This window comes from Acinonyx jubatus, chromosome E4, assembly GCF_027475565.1.
Source record: "Acinonyx jubatus isolate Ajub_Pintada_27869175 chromosome E4, VMU_Ajub_asm_v1.0, whole genome shotgun sequence".
NCBI lineage: Eukaryota > Metazoa > Chordata > Mammalia > Carnivora > Felidae > Acinonyx > Acinonyx jubatus.
In genome coordinates, this window is record NC_069395.1 from 61,275,753 (window position 1) to 61,293,291 (window position 17,539).

General features: G+C 45.2%; 1 protein-coding gene across 2 annotated transcripts in view; it reads right to left on the bottom strand.

Annotated features, from left to right (window-relative positions):
- The window catches only part of PLD5 (phospholipase D family member 5), a 416,641-nt gene extending 399,979 nt beyond the window's left edge, over positions 1 to 16,662 (bottom strand). Inside the window, exon 1 of one of the 2 annotated variants that reach the window (XM_027046397.2) lies at positions 16,314 to 16,660. In XM_027046397.2, the coding sequence (XP_026902198.1) occupies positions 16,314 to 16,502 (189 nt within the window). In that variant the 5' untranslated portion in view covers positions 16,503 to 16,660. Of the gene's footprint in view, positions 1 to 16,313 lie in introns of both variants that reach the window. The other variant, XM_027046398.2, reaches the window with a different exon arrangement.
- Between the last annotated feature and the right edge of the window lie 877 nt (positions 16,663 to 17,539).

Sequence of the window (17,539 nt, forward strand, 5' to 3'; positions counted from 1 at the left end):
TCACCTGTGAATTCTACCAAACACTTTAAGAAGAATCAACACCAATCTTTCCCAAACTCTGTCCCAAACATAGAAGAGGAGAGGACGTTTCAAAACTCAATACAGGAGGCCAGCATTACTTATTACCAAAACCAGATAAAGACACTACAAGAAAAGAAAATTACATACCAATATCTCAGATGGACATAGATGCAAAAATCCTCAACAAATTATCAGCATACTGAATTCAGCAATACATTAAAAGGATCAAACATCAAGATCAAATGGGATTTATTCCAGGAATGCAAGGATGGTTCAATATCCACCATCTATATGATACACCACATTAACAAAATTAAAGATAAAAATCATATGACCATCTCAATAGACACAGAAAAGCCATCTGACAAAATTCAACATCCATTCATGATTTAAAAAACTCTCAACACACTGGTTGTAGGGAGGATGATTCTCAACATAATAAAGGGTATAGATGACAAGAGCACAGCTAACATCATACTCAGTGGTGAAAGCTGAAAGCTTTTCCGGTAAGGTCAAATAAAAGACAAGGATGCCCACTCTCACCACTTGTATTCAATGTAGCACTGGAAGCTCTCGGAAGAGCAGTTAGGGAAGAAAAATAATTAAAAGGCATCCAAATCAGAAAGGAAGAAATAAAACAGTCTCTCTTTGCAGATGACATGACATTATATATAGAAAACCCCAAAGACTCCACCAAAAAACTGCTAGAATAAACAAATTCAGTAAAACCAGGACACAGAGTCAACATACAAAAATCAGCTCCATTTCTATACACTAATAAGAAACTATCAGAAAAAGAAATTAAGGGGGAAAATCCCATTTGCGATTGCATGAAAAAGAATAAGATACCCAGGAAAAAACTTGTCTAAGGAAATGAAACATTTGTATACTGAATACTATAAGACATTGATGAAAGAAACGGAGGAAGACACAAATAAATGGAAAGACATTCCAGGCTCATGGACTGGAAGAATTATACTGGAACAATGCCCAATCTACCCAAAGCAATCTACATATTTGACACAATCACTATCAAAAATCCAGTGGCACAGGGCACCTGGGTGGCTCAGTCACTTACACGTCTGACTTTGGTTCAGGTCATGATCTTGCAGTCCGTGGGTTCAAGCCCCACATTGGACTCTGTGCTGATAGCTCAGAGCATGAAGCCTGCTTCAGATTCTGTGTCTCCCTCTCTCTGCCCCTCCCCCGCCCATGCTCTATCTCTGTCTCTCAAAAAAATAAATAAATACATTAAAAAAAATTTTTTGATCCAATGGCATTTTCACAGAAATAGAAAAAATAATCCTAAAATTTGTATGGAACCACAAAACCCTAGAAAAACCAAAGCAATCTTAAGGAAGAAGAAAAAAGCTGGAGGCATCACACTTCCTAATTTCAAAGTAAATCAATGACTTTTTGGATTTGACCCCAAAAGCAATGCAACAAAAACAATAATAAATGAGTAGACAACATCAAACTAAAAAGCTCTGCACAGCAAAGGAAACTATCAACAATGAAAAGGCAGCCTACCATATTAGAGAAAATATTTGCAAATTGTATATCTGACAGCAAATCATAGATCTGATAAGGGATTGATACCCAAAATATATAAAGAACTCATTCAACTCGATAGCAAAAAAAAAAAAAAAAAAAAAAGCCAACTAGGACCACCTGGGTGGCTGAGTTGGTTGCGTGTCCAACTTCAGCTCAGGTCATGATCTCATGATCTGTGGGTTCAAGCCCCGCATCGGGCTGTGCTGACAGCTCAGAGCCTGGAGCCTGCTTCAGATTCTGTGTCTCCCTCTCTCTCTGCTCCTCCCCCCCGCCCCCCTCTCTCTCTCTCAAAAATAAACATTAAAAAAAATTTTTTTTAATCCAACTATATGGCCAACAGGTATATGAAAACATCACTCATCATCAGGGAAATGTAAATCAAAACCACAATGAGATATCACCTCACACCTACTAGAACAGCTATGGTCAAAAAGACAAGAGATAACACGTGTGGGCAAGGATGTAGAGAAAACGGAACCTTTGTGCACCGTTGGTAGGAATGCACACAAGTGCCACCACTCTGGAAAACAGTAGAGAGGTTCCTGAAAACACTAAAAACAGAACTACCATATGATCCAGCAATCCCAGCATATCCAAAAGAAAGGAAAACAGGATATCAAAGAGATATCTGCCTTCCTATGTTCACTGCAATGTTATTCACAATAGCAAAGATATGGAAATAACCTATGTTTCTATCAATGATGAATGGATAAAGAAGATGTATATCCATATCCGCAATGGAATATTATGTAGTCCTAAGAAAAAAAGAAATCCCGCCATTTGTGACCACGTGGGTGGATCCAGAAGGCATTATGGTAAGTGAAAAAGCCAGACAGAGAATAACAAATACTGCATGGCATCACTTATATGTGAAATTAAAAAAGAAAAAAAAAAGTCTAACTCATAGCAACAGAGAGCGGAAAAGTGGTTTCCAGAGTTGGGGGGTGTTGGGGGAAATAGGAAGAGACTGTAAAAGGGTACAAACTTTCATTTATAAGAAGAATGATGTCTGGGGGTGCCTGGGTGGCTTAGTCAGTTAAGCGTCCAACTCTTGGTTTTGGCTCAGGTCATGATCTCACAGTTTGTGGGTTCAAGCCCCCATCAGGTTCTGCACTGAGAGTACAGAACCTGCTTGTGATTCTCTCTCTCCCTCCCTCTTTGCCCCTCCCGCATCCTCTCTCTCTAAATAAATAAATAAATAAACTTTAAAAAATATTTGCTAAAACAGTAGAACTTTAATGTTCTCACACACCCACAAAAAGAGAAATATGTAAGGTGATGATGTTTTCATTAATCTGATGGTGAAAATCCTGTTCCAATATATGTATACCAAATTATCACAATGTTCACTTTACATTTCTTACAATTTTAGTTTTCAATAAAACTGCGGGGGGGGGGGGGGACTGTCAAGGTCATGAAAACTGAGGAAAGCCTGAGATACCGTTGCAGACCAGAGGCTAAGGACACATGACAAGTAAACGCAATGTGTTATCTTGGATTGGATCTTGGAACACCAAAATCTTTAAACACAATTTAAAACTGGTGAAAATCTGAGGCACCTGGGTGGCTCAGTCAGCTAAGCATCTGACTTCGGCTCAGGTCATGATCTCACGGGTTTGTGAGTTCGAGCCCCACGTCAGGCTCTATGCTAACAGCTCAGAGCCTGGAGCCTGCTTTGGATTCTGTGCCTCCCTCTCTCTCTGCCCTTTCCCTATTCTCACTCTGTGTCTCTGTCTCTGTCTCTCTGTCTCTGTCTCTCTCTGTCTCTCTCAAAAATAAATTAAAATTAAAAAATAAAATAAAACTGGTGAAAATCTAACAAAGTCTGGAGTTTGGGATGTAATATTAAGGAAAACCTCAAATAGGTGAAAGATGTGCAGGAAATGCCTTTACTATCCTTGTGACTTTTCCACAAATCTAGAGTTATTCCAAAATAAAAGTTTATTGGAAATTGTATAGGACAGGTTTAAACAATGTGTGCATGTGTCATGGATTAAAGCAAGATCTCAGAAAATGAAATTAGTTTGGAAATAGACAAGTCAGGAAGTCATAGTGGAGGTTCTTCATGATCAAGACTGGCAGGTGCTTTAGGGGACTTTGGCGGTTTTAACACACTCCCTGCCACAGAGTGTCCCACAGTTTCCGATCAAGCACACGCAGCCAGAGCAGGACAGAGGCTAAACCATGAACCAGCAGATTCAGGCACCAGCAAAAAATCAGCCCAAAGTACTTGGGGAAAATTCAAAAGATAATATTCTCTTCTTGACTCATTAAAACTAAGACAGACAGAAATTTAAACTCAAACAGGGACACCTGGGTGGCCTGTCGGTTGAGCGTCCAACTCTTGATTTCAGCTCAGGTTATGATCCCAGGGTCGTGAGCCTGAGCCCCGTGCTGGGTTTCATACGGAGTGTGGGGCATGCTTGAGATTCTCTCTCTCTCCCTCTCTGCCCCTCTCCCCAGTTTGTGCTGTCTAAAGAAACAAAAAAGAAATAAATATATATATGTTAAAAAACTCTAATAAAATTCACTATAAACAATAGCATTAGACACCAGAATAGGTCAATAAAGTGACCACGAAACCCCATCTCCCAGTGAATGGAGCCTCAGCCTGCGGCTGGGCTAGAAGCACCCTTGCCTATTATCTTCTCCATCTGAAATGCAGTCTGTAGTTTCCGTGTAGCTTCTCGTGTTTCTTTCCACTGAATTTTTCCTGCATTCAGCGTCTGTTGCATTTATCTGCCAGGTAACATATGCCACCTTGTTCCTTCACTTACATGTGTAAATCCTGCCTCCCTAAGCCCATATTCATTCATGCATTCATTCATTCATTCATTCACCCTTTTAATAGTCAAGTCACTAAATACTAGATGTCCACCGAGCACTGTATTGGGCATTAAGGATGCACCGTCATGACTAAGACACTGTTACTATCCTCAAACTCTCCATTGAGGGCAAAAAATAGACAATCAGCAATTTTAAAAAAAGTATGTCAAGTGCTATGTAACAGACGCCTGCCCACAGTGCCCGCACAGGGCGCCTAATGAGGCCTCGGGTCTAGAGGTGACAATATTTGAGTTCTGAAGGACTAAACCGTAAGCAATCCAAAGCAAAAGGTCCGATCATGTGTATCTGAACCTTCCTAAGCCTGGGACTCCGTTCGGTGCAGAGAGCAGAACTGGAGTGTCCGTGAATTATGATCATAATCATATTGATGATACAGATCAAGATAATAATAAATTGGACCCAAGATCCGATGATGAATAGAGAAGAATTCCAACTCCCAAGGAGTGTGGGGACCTTTCTTGCTCACCCTCCCACCCATTGTGCCCATCACAATTATGGGGACATCCCTGGCATTCGACACACGTTTGCTGAATGCAGAAGCTGGCTCAGACCCCTCACATCCAGCCAAGCACCAGGTGCCATGAACTCTCTTACGTGATGCTATTTCTTGCACCTGTCCCTCCTCAATTTTTCCATTTGTACCACCTCCTTTTGTTCCTTCCCACTTCAACCACTAAGAGAGACTAGCACTGGTCTCCCCAGTTCCAGGCTCTCTCCTGCCTCAATGCTGCAGACTCTCCGAAACGTGGATTTGCTAAATTCAAACGCCTCCCCTTTGCTTACTGAATGAAGCCCACCCTCCAGAGCTGATCATTCCGGTCTTCAAGCCCTGCACAGTCTCGTCTCACCCCTACCTCCGTGGGCGTTTTCACACACAGCATTCCCTTCCACAAAGCCTGTTCTCCACTCATATTTGTTCACCCACTAATCTTCCCCACAGGCTCTCTGCTGCCTGCATTTCCCTCAGAAGCCTTGGTTCAAGCCAGCCCTAACTGGCTTGGAGCTCTTCTTCCTGGGCTCCTGAGGCCCCATATAAACCCTTGGTTAGGGTTCACCCTTCCCCGGACAAGTTGTGACTTCAGGTGTCTCAGCTCCAGGAGGCTACGATTCACTCAACAATCGCTCTTAAAAGGGGCTGGAAAGAATATTACAAAAGAGTGAACTGAGAGTCCATGGGGAAGGCAATAAACACAGCATCAGAACACAGTGTAATCTAAGCAATGGAATGATATGGAAGGTTGCCCAAAGCAGACAGTGAGGCTGTGGAGCAGAAAGGACCCAGGGAGGTGACAAGGAGGAGTCAGCCACGTGAACACAACAGGGACAGGGCATCACGGCCCAAGTCTGTGGGCTAGAGAGAACAGAATAGAAGCATAGTCTGAGGAGTAACAGCCGGAGATAAGCAAGAGGAAAGGGCACTATACCCATTTTACTGTTTCTTTTAATAAACTACTGTGGAAATAATGATACATATAAGGTGTGAAAATAAATGTTACTTTGTAACCAACTCCTAAAAAAAAAAAACAAGACAGAAAACTACTAGCCTCCCGGAAATCTCCCTAGTTCCCATTTTACCCCCAAAGGTAATCACTAATTCTGACTTCTTATATTCATTATTTAGATTTGCCTGGGTTTTTTTTTTCACATAAATAGAATCAGTCTCTCTCTTCCTTCACTTATTAGTGTGTGTGAAAAGAGTCATCCACAGCATTGCATATACAGATATATGTACATATATAATTAAACCCTTTTCACTGTCTAATGTATTATATGTTGTATGAGTAAATTAGAAATCGTGATCCATTCAACTACAAGATATTACGATATTACATATATGAGCATATAGGATATTCAACTATATTGGATATTAGACTTGCATTCAGTTGGGGGCTACTAAAATAATGCTTCAATAAACATTCATTTGGTGCCCATGAACACACATTTGTTTGATATACCCATAGAATTTAAATCACCGGGTCATGAGGTATACATGCATTCAAATTAGTAGAGGGTGTAAACAGTTTTCCATAGTGGCTCTATGAATTACAGTCCTTCCGGAAGTTATGAGAGTTACAGACGTTCCTCATTTTAATCAACACTTGTTATTGTCAATCATTTTCATCTCAGCCATTCGTGTGACTATATACTGATATCTGATTTCAACTGTTTGCTACCTTGATGACTGACAACATCAAGTACCTTATCATACATTTGATGGCTTGGATATACTCTTGTGAAGTTCTTGTTTAAATGTCTTGCTCACTTTGGGACACCTGGGTGGCTTAGTCCCTTAAGTGTCCTTGATTTTGGCTCAGGTCATGATCTTACAGTTCATGGTTTTGAGTCCCATGTCAGGCTCCCACTGACAGTGTGAAGGCTGCTTGGGATTCTCTCTGGCCATCCCCCACTTGTGCGTGCATAAGTGCATGGCACACACGCACTCTCTCTCTCCCTTTCCCTCTCTCCCTCTCTCTCTCTCAAAATAAATAAACTTAAAAATGAAATAAAACAAATGTCTTGCTCACTTTTTGGGGGTTGTCTGTTGTTATTGATTTGTAGATGCTTTTTATATATGGTAGATACAAGCTCTTTGTCATAGAGTGTGTGTTGGGAATATGTCCTGTTTTATAATATGTCTTTTCATTCTCTTAATCTTTTACTGTCAGAGTTACCTAATTTTAATGTAGTCCAGTTTATTAATAACAATATATCGGGATTCTTAAAATTGCTTCAGAATTTTTCCCCTAGTCCAAGTTGATAAAGGTTTTTTTATACTATTATTTTCTAGAAGCCGCATTGTTTCTAATTTAGATCTATAACCTACATTAAACTGATTTTTGCGTATGGCACGAAAGAGAAATCAAGATCTTTTTCTTTATTTTTTTTTTTTAACGTTTATTTATTTTTGAGACAGAGAGAGAGCATGAATGGGGGAGGGGCAGAGAGAGAGAGGGAGACACAGAATCGGAAGCAGGCTCCAGGCTCTGAGCCATCAGCCCAGAGCCCGACGCGGGGCGTGAACTCATGAACCACGAGATCGAAGTCGGACGCTTAACCGACTGAGCCACCCAGGCGCCCCAAGATCATTTTTAATGTAGATGTACAACTGAGCCAGCACCATTTTTTAAAAGACCATCCTTTTCCCACTGCCCCTCGGAACTGCCATTTCTGTCATAAATCAAGTTCCTGTCAATAATTAAGTATACACAGGTCTGCTTCTGCATTCTGTCTTGTCATCTGCTCTGTTTGTTCATCCCTGCACTGCTTTAATTAATCGTTTTAGAACAAGTTTTGATATATGGAAGCAGTCTTCTAACTTCATTCTTTTTCATAAAGATTATATGGGCTATTCTTGGCCCTTTGTGTTTCCATTTAATTTCTAGAATCATTTTCAACACATACACACATGCACAAACCTGCTGGGACTTAACTGGTATTGTATCTACTCTCTAGCTCAATCTGGGGAAATTAAAAAGAGGTACCCATTTCCTTAAGAATATGATATTTGTATCCTAATGTAAATGGTAAAAGGTTTTAGTTTTGGGGCGCCTGGGTGGCTCAGTTAGTTAAGCATCTGACTTCGGCTCAGGTCATGATCTCACGGTGCATGAGTTTGAGCCCCGCGTTGGGCTGTGAGCTGACAGCTTGGAGCCTTGGAGCCTGGAGCCTGCTTCGGATTCTGTGTCTCCCTCTCTCTCTGCCCCTCCCCTGCTCTCACTCTGTCTCTCCCTCTCTCAAAAATAAATATTAAAAACTCTTTTTTTAAGTTTTTAGTTTTACATTGGAATTATTTTTTCTAGTTTAATTTTGAATATTGACTTTGTATGTAGTGGCTGTGATAACCCAGGGACATTATTAATTCATTAAGTATATCTGTGGTTTATTCTGGATTTTCAAATGTACATACTCATGTCATCTGCTAATAATGACAATTTTATTACTTCCTTTTCAATTATATTATTTCTTTTTCTTGCCTTCGTGCATTGGCTATGACCTCCTGTGCAATGCTGAAAACAGGTACTGATAGTGGCATCTCAATCCCACTCACAATCTATGCAGATATTTTTTTTCAATATTTGTCCATTAGCTGTGATTCTTTTTAAAGAAACTCTTAGAGTAATAAAGTTTCCTTTTATTTCCATTTTCTTGAGAACTTTATCATGCTTGGGTATAGAATTTTACCATATGATTTTTCTTCATCTGTTGAGATAATCCTATGGGTTTACTTTATCCTTCTGCTAATGTGATAAATTACACTAACCGATTTTCAAATTTCACAGCAACTTTGCATTACTGAAATAAATTCAAGTTTGTCATAATACAGCATCACTACATACGAAATTACTTTTTTTTAAGTGTTTTTTTGTTTTGTTTTGTTTTGTTTTGTTTTTTTGAGAGAGAGAGATAGAGACAGTGCAAGTGGGGAAGGGGCGGAGGGCGAGAGAGACAGAGAATCTCAAGCAGACTCCGCCCTGTCAGCACAGAGCCCGACGCAGGGGATCGAACTCATGAAACCGTGAGATCATGACGTGAGCTGATACCAAGAGCCAGATGCTTAGCTGACCCAGGCTCCCCAACATTACTTTTTTTTTAACTGTATTTTATCCTTGTCTAAACAAGTCCTTTGAAGGCAGTGTTCTTATACTATGTCGCACTTTTTGGCATTATTCATAACACTGTAATCATATTATAACTATTTATTAAGCCGTAAACATCTTGAGGGAGGGACTCTGCTTTGGTCTTTGTAAATTCTCCGCCATTTGGAACACAGTATATGTCACCTGAATGCTTGTGAAATGAAAGTCCTCGTGATCTGCTAACAAAGTGTTGGTCCCATAACAGGCAACAGCAATAAGTGTCGGTTGACGCGTCCCACCTTCTCAAGGTAACTCCTGATGGTATCACTGGACCAGACCTAACAACGTATTGGCAGGAATACAATAGCTCAAGTCTGAGAAACAGTATATTCACAGGGCTCACTGTCCTCTGTAGAGAATAAAGAGCCATATTTATGACCCAAAGGCCATGACATCCATTCCCACGATACCAAATCAGGTAGTTCAACTTGGGCCCACTTCCTATGTTAGACGGCAGTGACATTTTCCAATGCGATTGATTCCACCTAGGAAAGTCTGTCGTGTTCTTCATTTTTCCCCATAAGTTCTGCTTAAGGGCTTGAGGGTTTTAGAAAGTGGGCTCATTTTTCCATTTGTGAGAAAAATTAAAATGTACTTTTTTGGTTAAAAAAAAAAAAAAACTCTGGGGCGCCTGGGTGGCTTGGTCAGTTAAGCGTCCGACTTCGGCTCAGGTCATGATCTCACGGCCCGTGAGTTCGAGCCCCACGTCGGGTTCTGTGCTGACCGCTCAGAGCCTGCAGCCTGTTTCGGATTCTGTGTCTCCCTCTCTCTCTGCCCCTCCCCCATTCATGCTCTGTCTCTCTCTGTCTCAAAAATAAATAAACGTTAAAAAAAAATTTCTTTTTAAAAGAAACTTCTTTAAAAAAAAAAAAGGTCTGTCTCTTAACAACTACAGTTTGGCATTTCAACTGTTCCTGAACATCCCCATTGTACTCTAAACTCACTCAGCACAATCTGTGTAGATATGAATTGTAGGCTTAACTTTATGTGTCCCCAGTATATATACTTGAAGCAACATTTCTGGGCTGATAATCTTACCAACAACTCTACCTCTGCTTGATCATGCCACCTATCAGTCAATGCAGTATGAAAACTTTCGTTATAAAAGATCCATCAGATTTTTTAATCTCTGGAACTAAAATAGAAGAAAGGAAATCTATTATACGGGTTTAAACCTGATAGAGACACAGAATTTTGCAAAGATAAGTAAAAACTTCTAGAGAAATTGGCCACAAATTGGTATGTGGTTGTCACATGGACGAAGGGTAGAAAAAGAAATCTTAAGTCCAAGCATCTTGAGCTTCTCAAATTAAATATACTAAATATGATGTCATAGGCTACACCTTAAAATAAATCAACAAGCCACACCCAACAGAGTGCAAAGAATCAAAGGTTTTTCAAAATAAACTGAAATGTCAACCCACAGTTAGAGAAGTCCATTAGCAGAATTAATATTTGCTACCTGTAGTCGTGACAAGTACAATAATGGACACAACATGAGGTCCATTAGAACACGATCCAGAGACATCTAAACTTCCATTACTTGACCGATGAGAGGATCCTGCCTCAGCCTAGGTTTTGTCTGTTCTGTCTATCAAAAAGCACAGGAAATAATCCTGGTAAATGTTAATGCTCTTAAACATCTACCTCCTGAAAATTATCTGATAATACACAAATTGAACAGTAGTACATAAAGATTAAAAAAAGAATATTTTCTGCTTGTGTGTTCATTTGATTTCTGTTTTTTCATTTTATTCTTTTCTAAATTAATTTTTAAGTAGGCTTCACACTCCGCATGGAGCCCAACACAGGGCTTGAACTCACGACCCTGAGATTAAGACCTGAGCTGACCGAGATCTAGAGACAGATGTTTAACAGACTGAGCCACCCAAGCGCCCCCATTTGATTTTTAGTGGAACATTTTAAAGATTCATTCCTTCAGTTTGAACTGTCTTTGGTGCTTCACTGGTCTGCTCTGTGGGGTGTAATACTCCTGCAAATTTGTTCTGTGGGACGTAAATGGCATTACATAATAGAAGCCCAGACCACAGTGACCAAGTTTGCTCCAATCCATTTATTATTTGCTCATCATGTGAATAATTTATTCCAGGAATCAAGTGTGTGCTTCTCATTTACTTACTATTCACCGGTAACATAAACTCTATTTAGCAGGTGCATATTCACACGTAGAGGAGACAGTTTTTTTAAGTGACGCACTCAACTAAACCAAGCAAGATCCTAAGGCTCACTACGAGCATGTACATTAAAGATTCGTCTACCTTTTACTCTTTACAAATTCTCCCTTCTGCTTTCTCTTTCCATTTTAAATAGGCCTTCTGAGCCATCATGCAGATAAATGAACTATCGCTCGACTTAATTCCACCAGCACAGAGCTGGGAAAGAAAGCAGGGGTTGGCGACAGAGCAAAGAGCTGTTCTCTGCTAGCAGAGCCTGCAGAAGGTGGGAACAAGAAGAGGAGGCCTCGGGGTGGCCAGGCAGGGCACAAGCAAGGGTGCCCTGGCTCAGAGCACAATCAGGGTCCCAAAGGATAGACTGGAGGCCAGGCAGAGGCAGCCTAAAGAGCCCAAGATAGTCAGCTGGCCTTGCTGGCCAAAAGACCCATATACTCTGGGTCCAGAACTATAATGCAGGCAGGCTGATCTCAAATGTGACATCTGCAAGCTCTCAGGTGGAGGGTAAGGGCTCCATGGATGCAGCTGGTCAAGGATGTTCTCTTTCCCTTCTTTCTGGGTCTTGGTCAGATCTCCCTTCCTCACCTCCTCGAAGCAAGCCTTGGCCTCAAAACTGTCTTTGGCCAATCAACAGGAGTCAAATGGATGTTTTGCTTCTGGGTTGAAGCACTGAGAGATTTTACGTGATTTACCATCCTTCTCTTTAACTGCCTTGAGAACATGTATCAGGATGGAGCTTCCCCCAGGCCAGGCAACTAAGATGAGGAAAATCCCCTGGTGCTGTCGACTGGATGTTCGTGTTTATTCAAAACTCATGGTTGAAACCTAACCCCAAGAGGTCTGGCATCAGGAGGTAAGGGGTGTCTGGGAGGCGATTAGGTCATAACACTGAAATCCTCATAAACAGGACAGTGGCCTTATTAAAGAGTCGCCAGAGAGGTCCCCTTGCCTTTTCTACCCTGAGAAGATGACCAAAAAGACAGCCATCAATGAAAGAGGAAGTACCCCCTACTAGACCCTGAATCTGCCGGTGACTTGATCTTGAACTTCCCAACCTTCAGAACTGCCAAGAAAGAAATGTTCACCGTTTGTAAGCTGCCCCCATCTGTGGTATTCTGTCATAGCAGTCTGAATGGGGTCTGAGAACCTGCCAACATGCACGGATGAGATCCGGGAGGTAAAATACACCTTTGCAGTGTTGAGCCCCTGGCGTCAGGGGCCTGTGTGTCACTGCAACAGACACATGGATGGTCTCCCTGAATCATCCCAGGAAACCTGTGACTCCTTTCAGGAGGAATGTGAATGTATACCCTGGTGACTCAGTCTTTTGCCTAAGATCACAGAGTTAATAAGAGATGGTCTACCCAGAGCCCTACTCTTAACTGCACTTTGGCAAGAGCTAAGCATGAGGGAAAATAAGGCATTCCTATCTCCATAAATGGCATCAGGAAACTTCTACACATACAACTGGCATAAAACCAGGCAAGTGAGCAGAGTAACCCCTGCAACAATCCTACTCTGAACAACAACAAGAGCAACAAAATAGTGCCAACGGCATATGCCACCGTGAGACATTATTGTTACAGTGTAACATTATTGTTACAGTGTCCTCTAAGATAGTCAAACTGTATTAAGTCGTTACCCTTAAGGTGACCCAGCCCCAGGGTGGGCTGACAGAACAGGGGTGGGTTGGGGGGGGGGGGTCAAAGGAATGGCTCCCTGCTCCTCTTGCTTTGCTAGACCATAATCCCTCCCTGTTATGTTACATCTAAAGTAACAGAGGACCCTACAGAATGTGAGACTTCCACTGTTTATCAAACCTAATGCCTTCCAAAGCCACAGGCATGGTGAGGCAGAAAAAGAAGCAAAAGAGTCTAAGAACCATGGGGATTATTTGCAGCTAATAAGAAAACATTCTGTGTGTGGTCAGCAATTTTACTTTTTCCTGAAATTTCCCAGTGGAATTCAAAGCCCAGAATTCACGGTACAAATCTCTGTAGCTTCTCATCATGACTTAAGAATGCAAGAATTCTGGGGCGCCTGGGTGGCTCAGTCCGTTAAGTGTCTGACCGGCTCGGGTCATGATCTCACCGTTAGTGAGAAAGAGCCCCACGTTGGGTTCTGTGCTGACAGCTCGGAGCCTGGAGCCTGCTTTGGATTGTGTGTCTGTCTCCCTCTCTCTCTGCTCCTCCCTGTGCTCTCTCTCTCAAAAGTAAACATTAAAATAGTTTAAAAAAAAATGCAAGAATTCCCCCACAAGCATTTCTTTCTTAATGGGCATTCATCTTAAGTATTGAACAACAAATGCCAAGAGACAAATTCAAGGATGGGCTGTTAGTATTCCTATCCTTGACCAATTCATGGATCTTTTCAGGTGCTGGTATAGCCTGGGGATTAGCCCTTGCAGCCTTTAAACCAGAAAAGGAGAGAGAAATTATCCCCCCTTTTAGCTAAGTGGGTGCAAGTATATTCTTCAGCTGTCCCTTTGCATTGTGTTATTGACTTTCAGACTGAGCAATGCTTCTGAAGTCTGGACAGAGTCCACACACGGCCACCTTTCATTTCAGGGAATCCCATTAGCAATGACTGAATACGTGTGTATGTGAATCCACCCCTTATGATGCCCTTAATACTAGATTGGCTTTTAAAGCACCAGCAAAATAACGTAGGCTGCTTTCGTGCTTATGATCTCCATCACAATTATTAACTCACTTTTTAACCTGATAAAAAAAATGGTGGTTATCCATTTGCTTAGATGGATTGATGGGATTCTTTTTAACTACCATATGTCACTTTTGAATTTCTTAGGACACTCTGTAGTGCCACATATGTTCAGAATATTGTCTATCATAAAGTCAACATCACATTTTCAATATGCTAGGTTACATTTGTTATGAGTTTTTAAATGTCAAATATCTAAACAGAAATTAACATCGAACTATCTGAAACATAGCACACCACAACAGAAGACATATATTACAGACACCCCGAGCTTGAATTCAGATAAAATTTACATTTTTATGCAAATTTTAATTCTCTCATTGTATATTCATAAATACTATTTCATTTAAAATGTAGATGTTTCAAAGGAGCAAGAGAATATCACAAAATAATTTGACTGGAAGGAAAGCCCCCTTTCTAACTGAAAGCAGATACAGAGAAAACCATCAGAAACAGAACACCTGTCTCATGGAATGTATTGGAGAGAGCAAACAAAAATGCTAGGCTGATTTAAATAACAAATGAGGTGGCTTTTTTCTTTTTCTTTTTTTTTTTTTTAATGCAATGCTGTCTTCGGAGCATCTGAGTGAAGAAGCAAGCATGGTCCTCACATGCTTTTAAACAAGGAGACTTTTCCTTTCCTTGGTCTCTGACCCTCAGGAGAGGCTGAACATCCTGCACTCATCCAGAAAGGTAAGGGTGCCAGGGCCCTCCCTGGTAGGACTTGAAACTGTCAGTGGAAACATAAAAGTGAGGACCCATTGAAGTACAAGGTGTGCAGTGTCTGACTCATGGAGATGTAGACAGAAAAGGGTGCACGACTGGTTTTCACGAACTGAAGAAAGAAAACAGCAGCTAAAAGTACAAGATGCAAATGAACACGGAAACACAGATTTTTCTACCACTGCTTAAGTCTGAACCACTCTCCCTGGTCCTGACATCCTATACCAACAGCAAGAGCCAAATTCATGAAGATGCTCTTTGCCCCCCTTTAAACATTAATAACCACCGGTTCCCGGCCCATTTCTGGAGCTCGCATTTTTAAGCGGATTCTGCTGCCTTTCAAACAACTAGAAACCAGCTACTTCCCTGGTCTTAAGGATGTGAGACACGCTTTTGATACTAGGAAATGGTTTTCCACCCGCAAGACAGCCGGTTCCCCAAATCAAAGCTTTACACCAGAGCTTTCAAGGGACTTAATCAGGCCCTGAGAGAAAAGGCACAGACCTTCCGTTCAGATTGTTGGAGAAATACTCCTTCCTCTCGGGAAGCCAGGTGTTGCTGCAAAGCCCAGGAGAGGAAGAGAAGCCCTTGGGGGGGGGGGGGGGGGCGGGGGGTGCGGATAGGAGTCAGGACCGTGCAGCGGTATGAAATGCGTGAGTTTCGGAAGTTATCTTTCCGTCATAATTGGAGATATGACCCAAATACAAGGAAGCCTGCACATTCCGCTAACACTCAGTTTGGCTTATGCATCTCCGCGGGAAGGAACAGCATCCTCTCCTGAGCTAGTGGTGCTGCACTCTTGAGATAATTCTTAGTTTCATTTTAACATCTGGTTTAAGGAGATGCCGACGGGTCAGGCTGGAAACTATGGATCCACTAAACGTCTCTTTAGAGGGACTTTCCCCTTCCAGAATGGCGAGCCCCAGGGGCTCAGCTCCAGTGCCGGGAACGCTTCCGGCGAAGCGCGCACTCCAGCGAGCGGTGGTCCCCATTCTCCAGCTCCCACCCTGCCCACGGCAGGTGCCCGGGGATCTATCTGGGCGCTCGGCTCGCCCTCCCTAGTTGGGCTCTAGAAGCGGATCGCCAACTGCTCATCCCAGAGGACAGGCTCCAGAAAACTCTTCCGGCTCGTGCGCGGACCCAGGCCGGGTGGCAGGCGGCGGCACCCTCACGGATTCGCTAACGGGCAGTTTCCGGACGAAGTAACACAGCCTCCAAGACCGTGCAGACACCCCCTCTAAGAGCCCACCGCCGCGCCGCGTTCCTTGGAGCCCCGCCGTGACAGGTCCCCTCCTCGCTCACCCCGCAGAGAAGCCCCAAGAACGCGGTGCAAATGAACCCCGCGAGAAGCCCGTGGGGAGGGTCGAGGTGCGCGGGGGGCCAAGCAGTGCCGGGAAAGGCATCTCCTCCCCTCTCCTCCCCGCAGCCCGGTCCTTCCCGGCAAGAAAGTGCAGGAGCAGAGGCCCCGGGTCGGAGGGAGGACGCGGACGCCCGGGTCCCCGAGTAGTCGGGCCACCTGCCGGGTCCCCGCGCCCGGGCCCGCCGCCCCGCGCGCGCGCTCGGGCCGCCTCCGGGGCAGGTGCCGGGCCCAGGCCCCCGGGGAGCGCGCAGCTCTTACGTGCTCCAGCTTGTCTTTCCTCCGGAGCCAGACGCTGGCGCTGTAGTCCTGCTGCTTGACGCTGCTGTAGAAGTTCGCGCCCACTCGGGTCAGGCTCGGCGAGGGCTCCTTGGGGCGGCTTTTGAGCCTCATCTGCTCGAAGCCCTCGTGGGGGGAGGCCGAGAGCCACTCGTGCTGCCGGATCTCCATCCTGACATGACCAGGCGGCGGCCGGCGCGCAGCGGGCTGGAGGACTCGCGGGAGGCCGGGCCGGGGCTGGAGGAGGAGCGAGCGGGCGCGGGGGGCGCGGGGAGCCGAGCCGAGCGCGCGGCCGGCGGAGGGAAGGCGAGGTCGGGGGTGGGCACGGGAGGGGGGAGGTGGGAGAAAGGGGCGGGGGCGCGAGGGACGCAGGGAGGGGAGCCGGCCCCCGGGAGGCCCGGCGCGCGCCGCGGTGGCCGCGACGCCCCGGGCGGCTGCGGTCCGGGCGGGCGCCCCGCACGCCGGCTCCTTGCGGCAGCGGCTGGGACTGGGCCGGCCCGGGGCGGCGGCGGCGGCGGCGGCGCGGGTGGGGTGCGGGTGGGAGGGGCCGCGGCCCGCAGCCAGCCGGAGCCCGCAGGTTGGTGCAGTGAGGAGCCGCGCCGCCCGCCGCCGAGCCCGCCCCTCCGCGCGCGGCTGCACCCCTCCGGCTAGCGTCCCTGCTGGAGAGCGAGCAGCCGCCGGAGGGGGAGCGCCGTCCCCGCGCCTCCTCCCTCGCGCCCGCCCGGCGCGGGGCTCGATCCCGGGGGAAGACCCTCCGCGCCGCCTCGGCCCCTCCCCCGCTCGCCCCCCCCGCGGGCCGCGCGCCGCCGCGGACCCCGCCTCGCCCCGGCTGCCCGCCCCTAGTTCTGAAAGTTCTGTAACTTCCCACCGCGGAGACGCAGGGCGCGCGGCGCCTGGCAACCCCCCCCCCCCCCAGCCTTCGCCAAAATGGCCACAAGGACAAGTGTTTGGTGTAGACGCGCAGACTACTTTCGTGTGAGCGTGCGGCGCTGCGGGTCCTCCGGAGGCGCCTCCCGGGCCCGCCTGTGCACCTGCAACCCGCTGCCCGCGGCGCCCCGGCACCGGACCCTGGGCCTGGACTGTGCGTTCGCGAGGGGAGGTGTGGCCCGAGCTCTCTGCAGCTGTTTCCAGGCTCAGTCCCTGGGCGCACCCCTCCCCCCGCCCCCCACAAGGTGTCACCACCAGGAGGGTTTTCGCCGCTTTCCCTC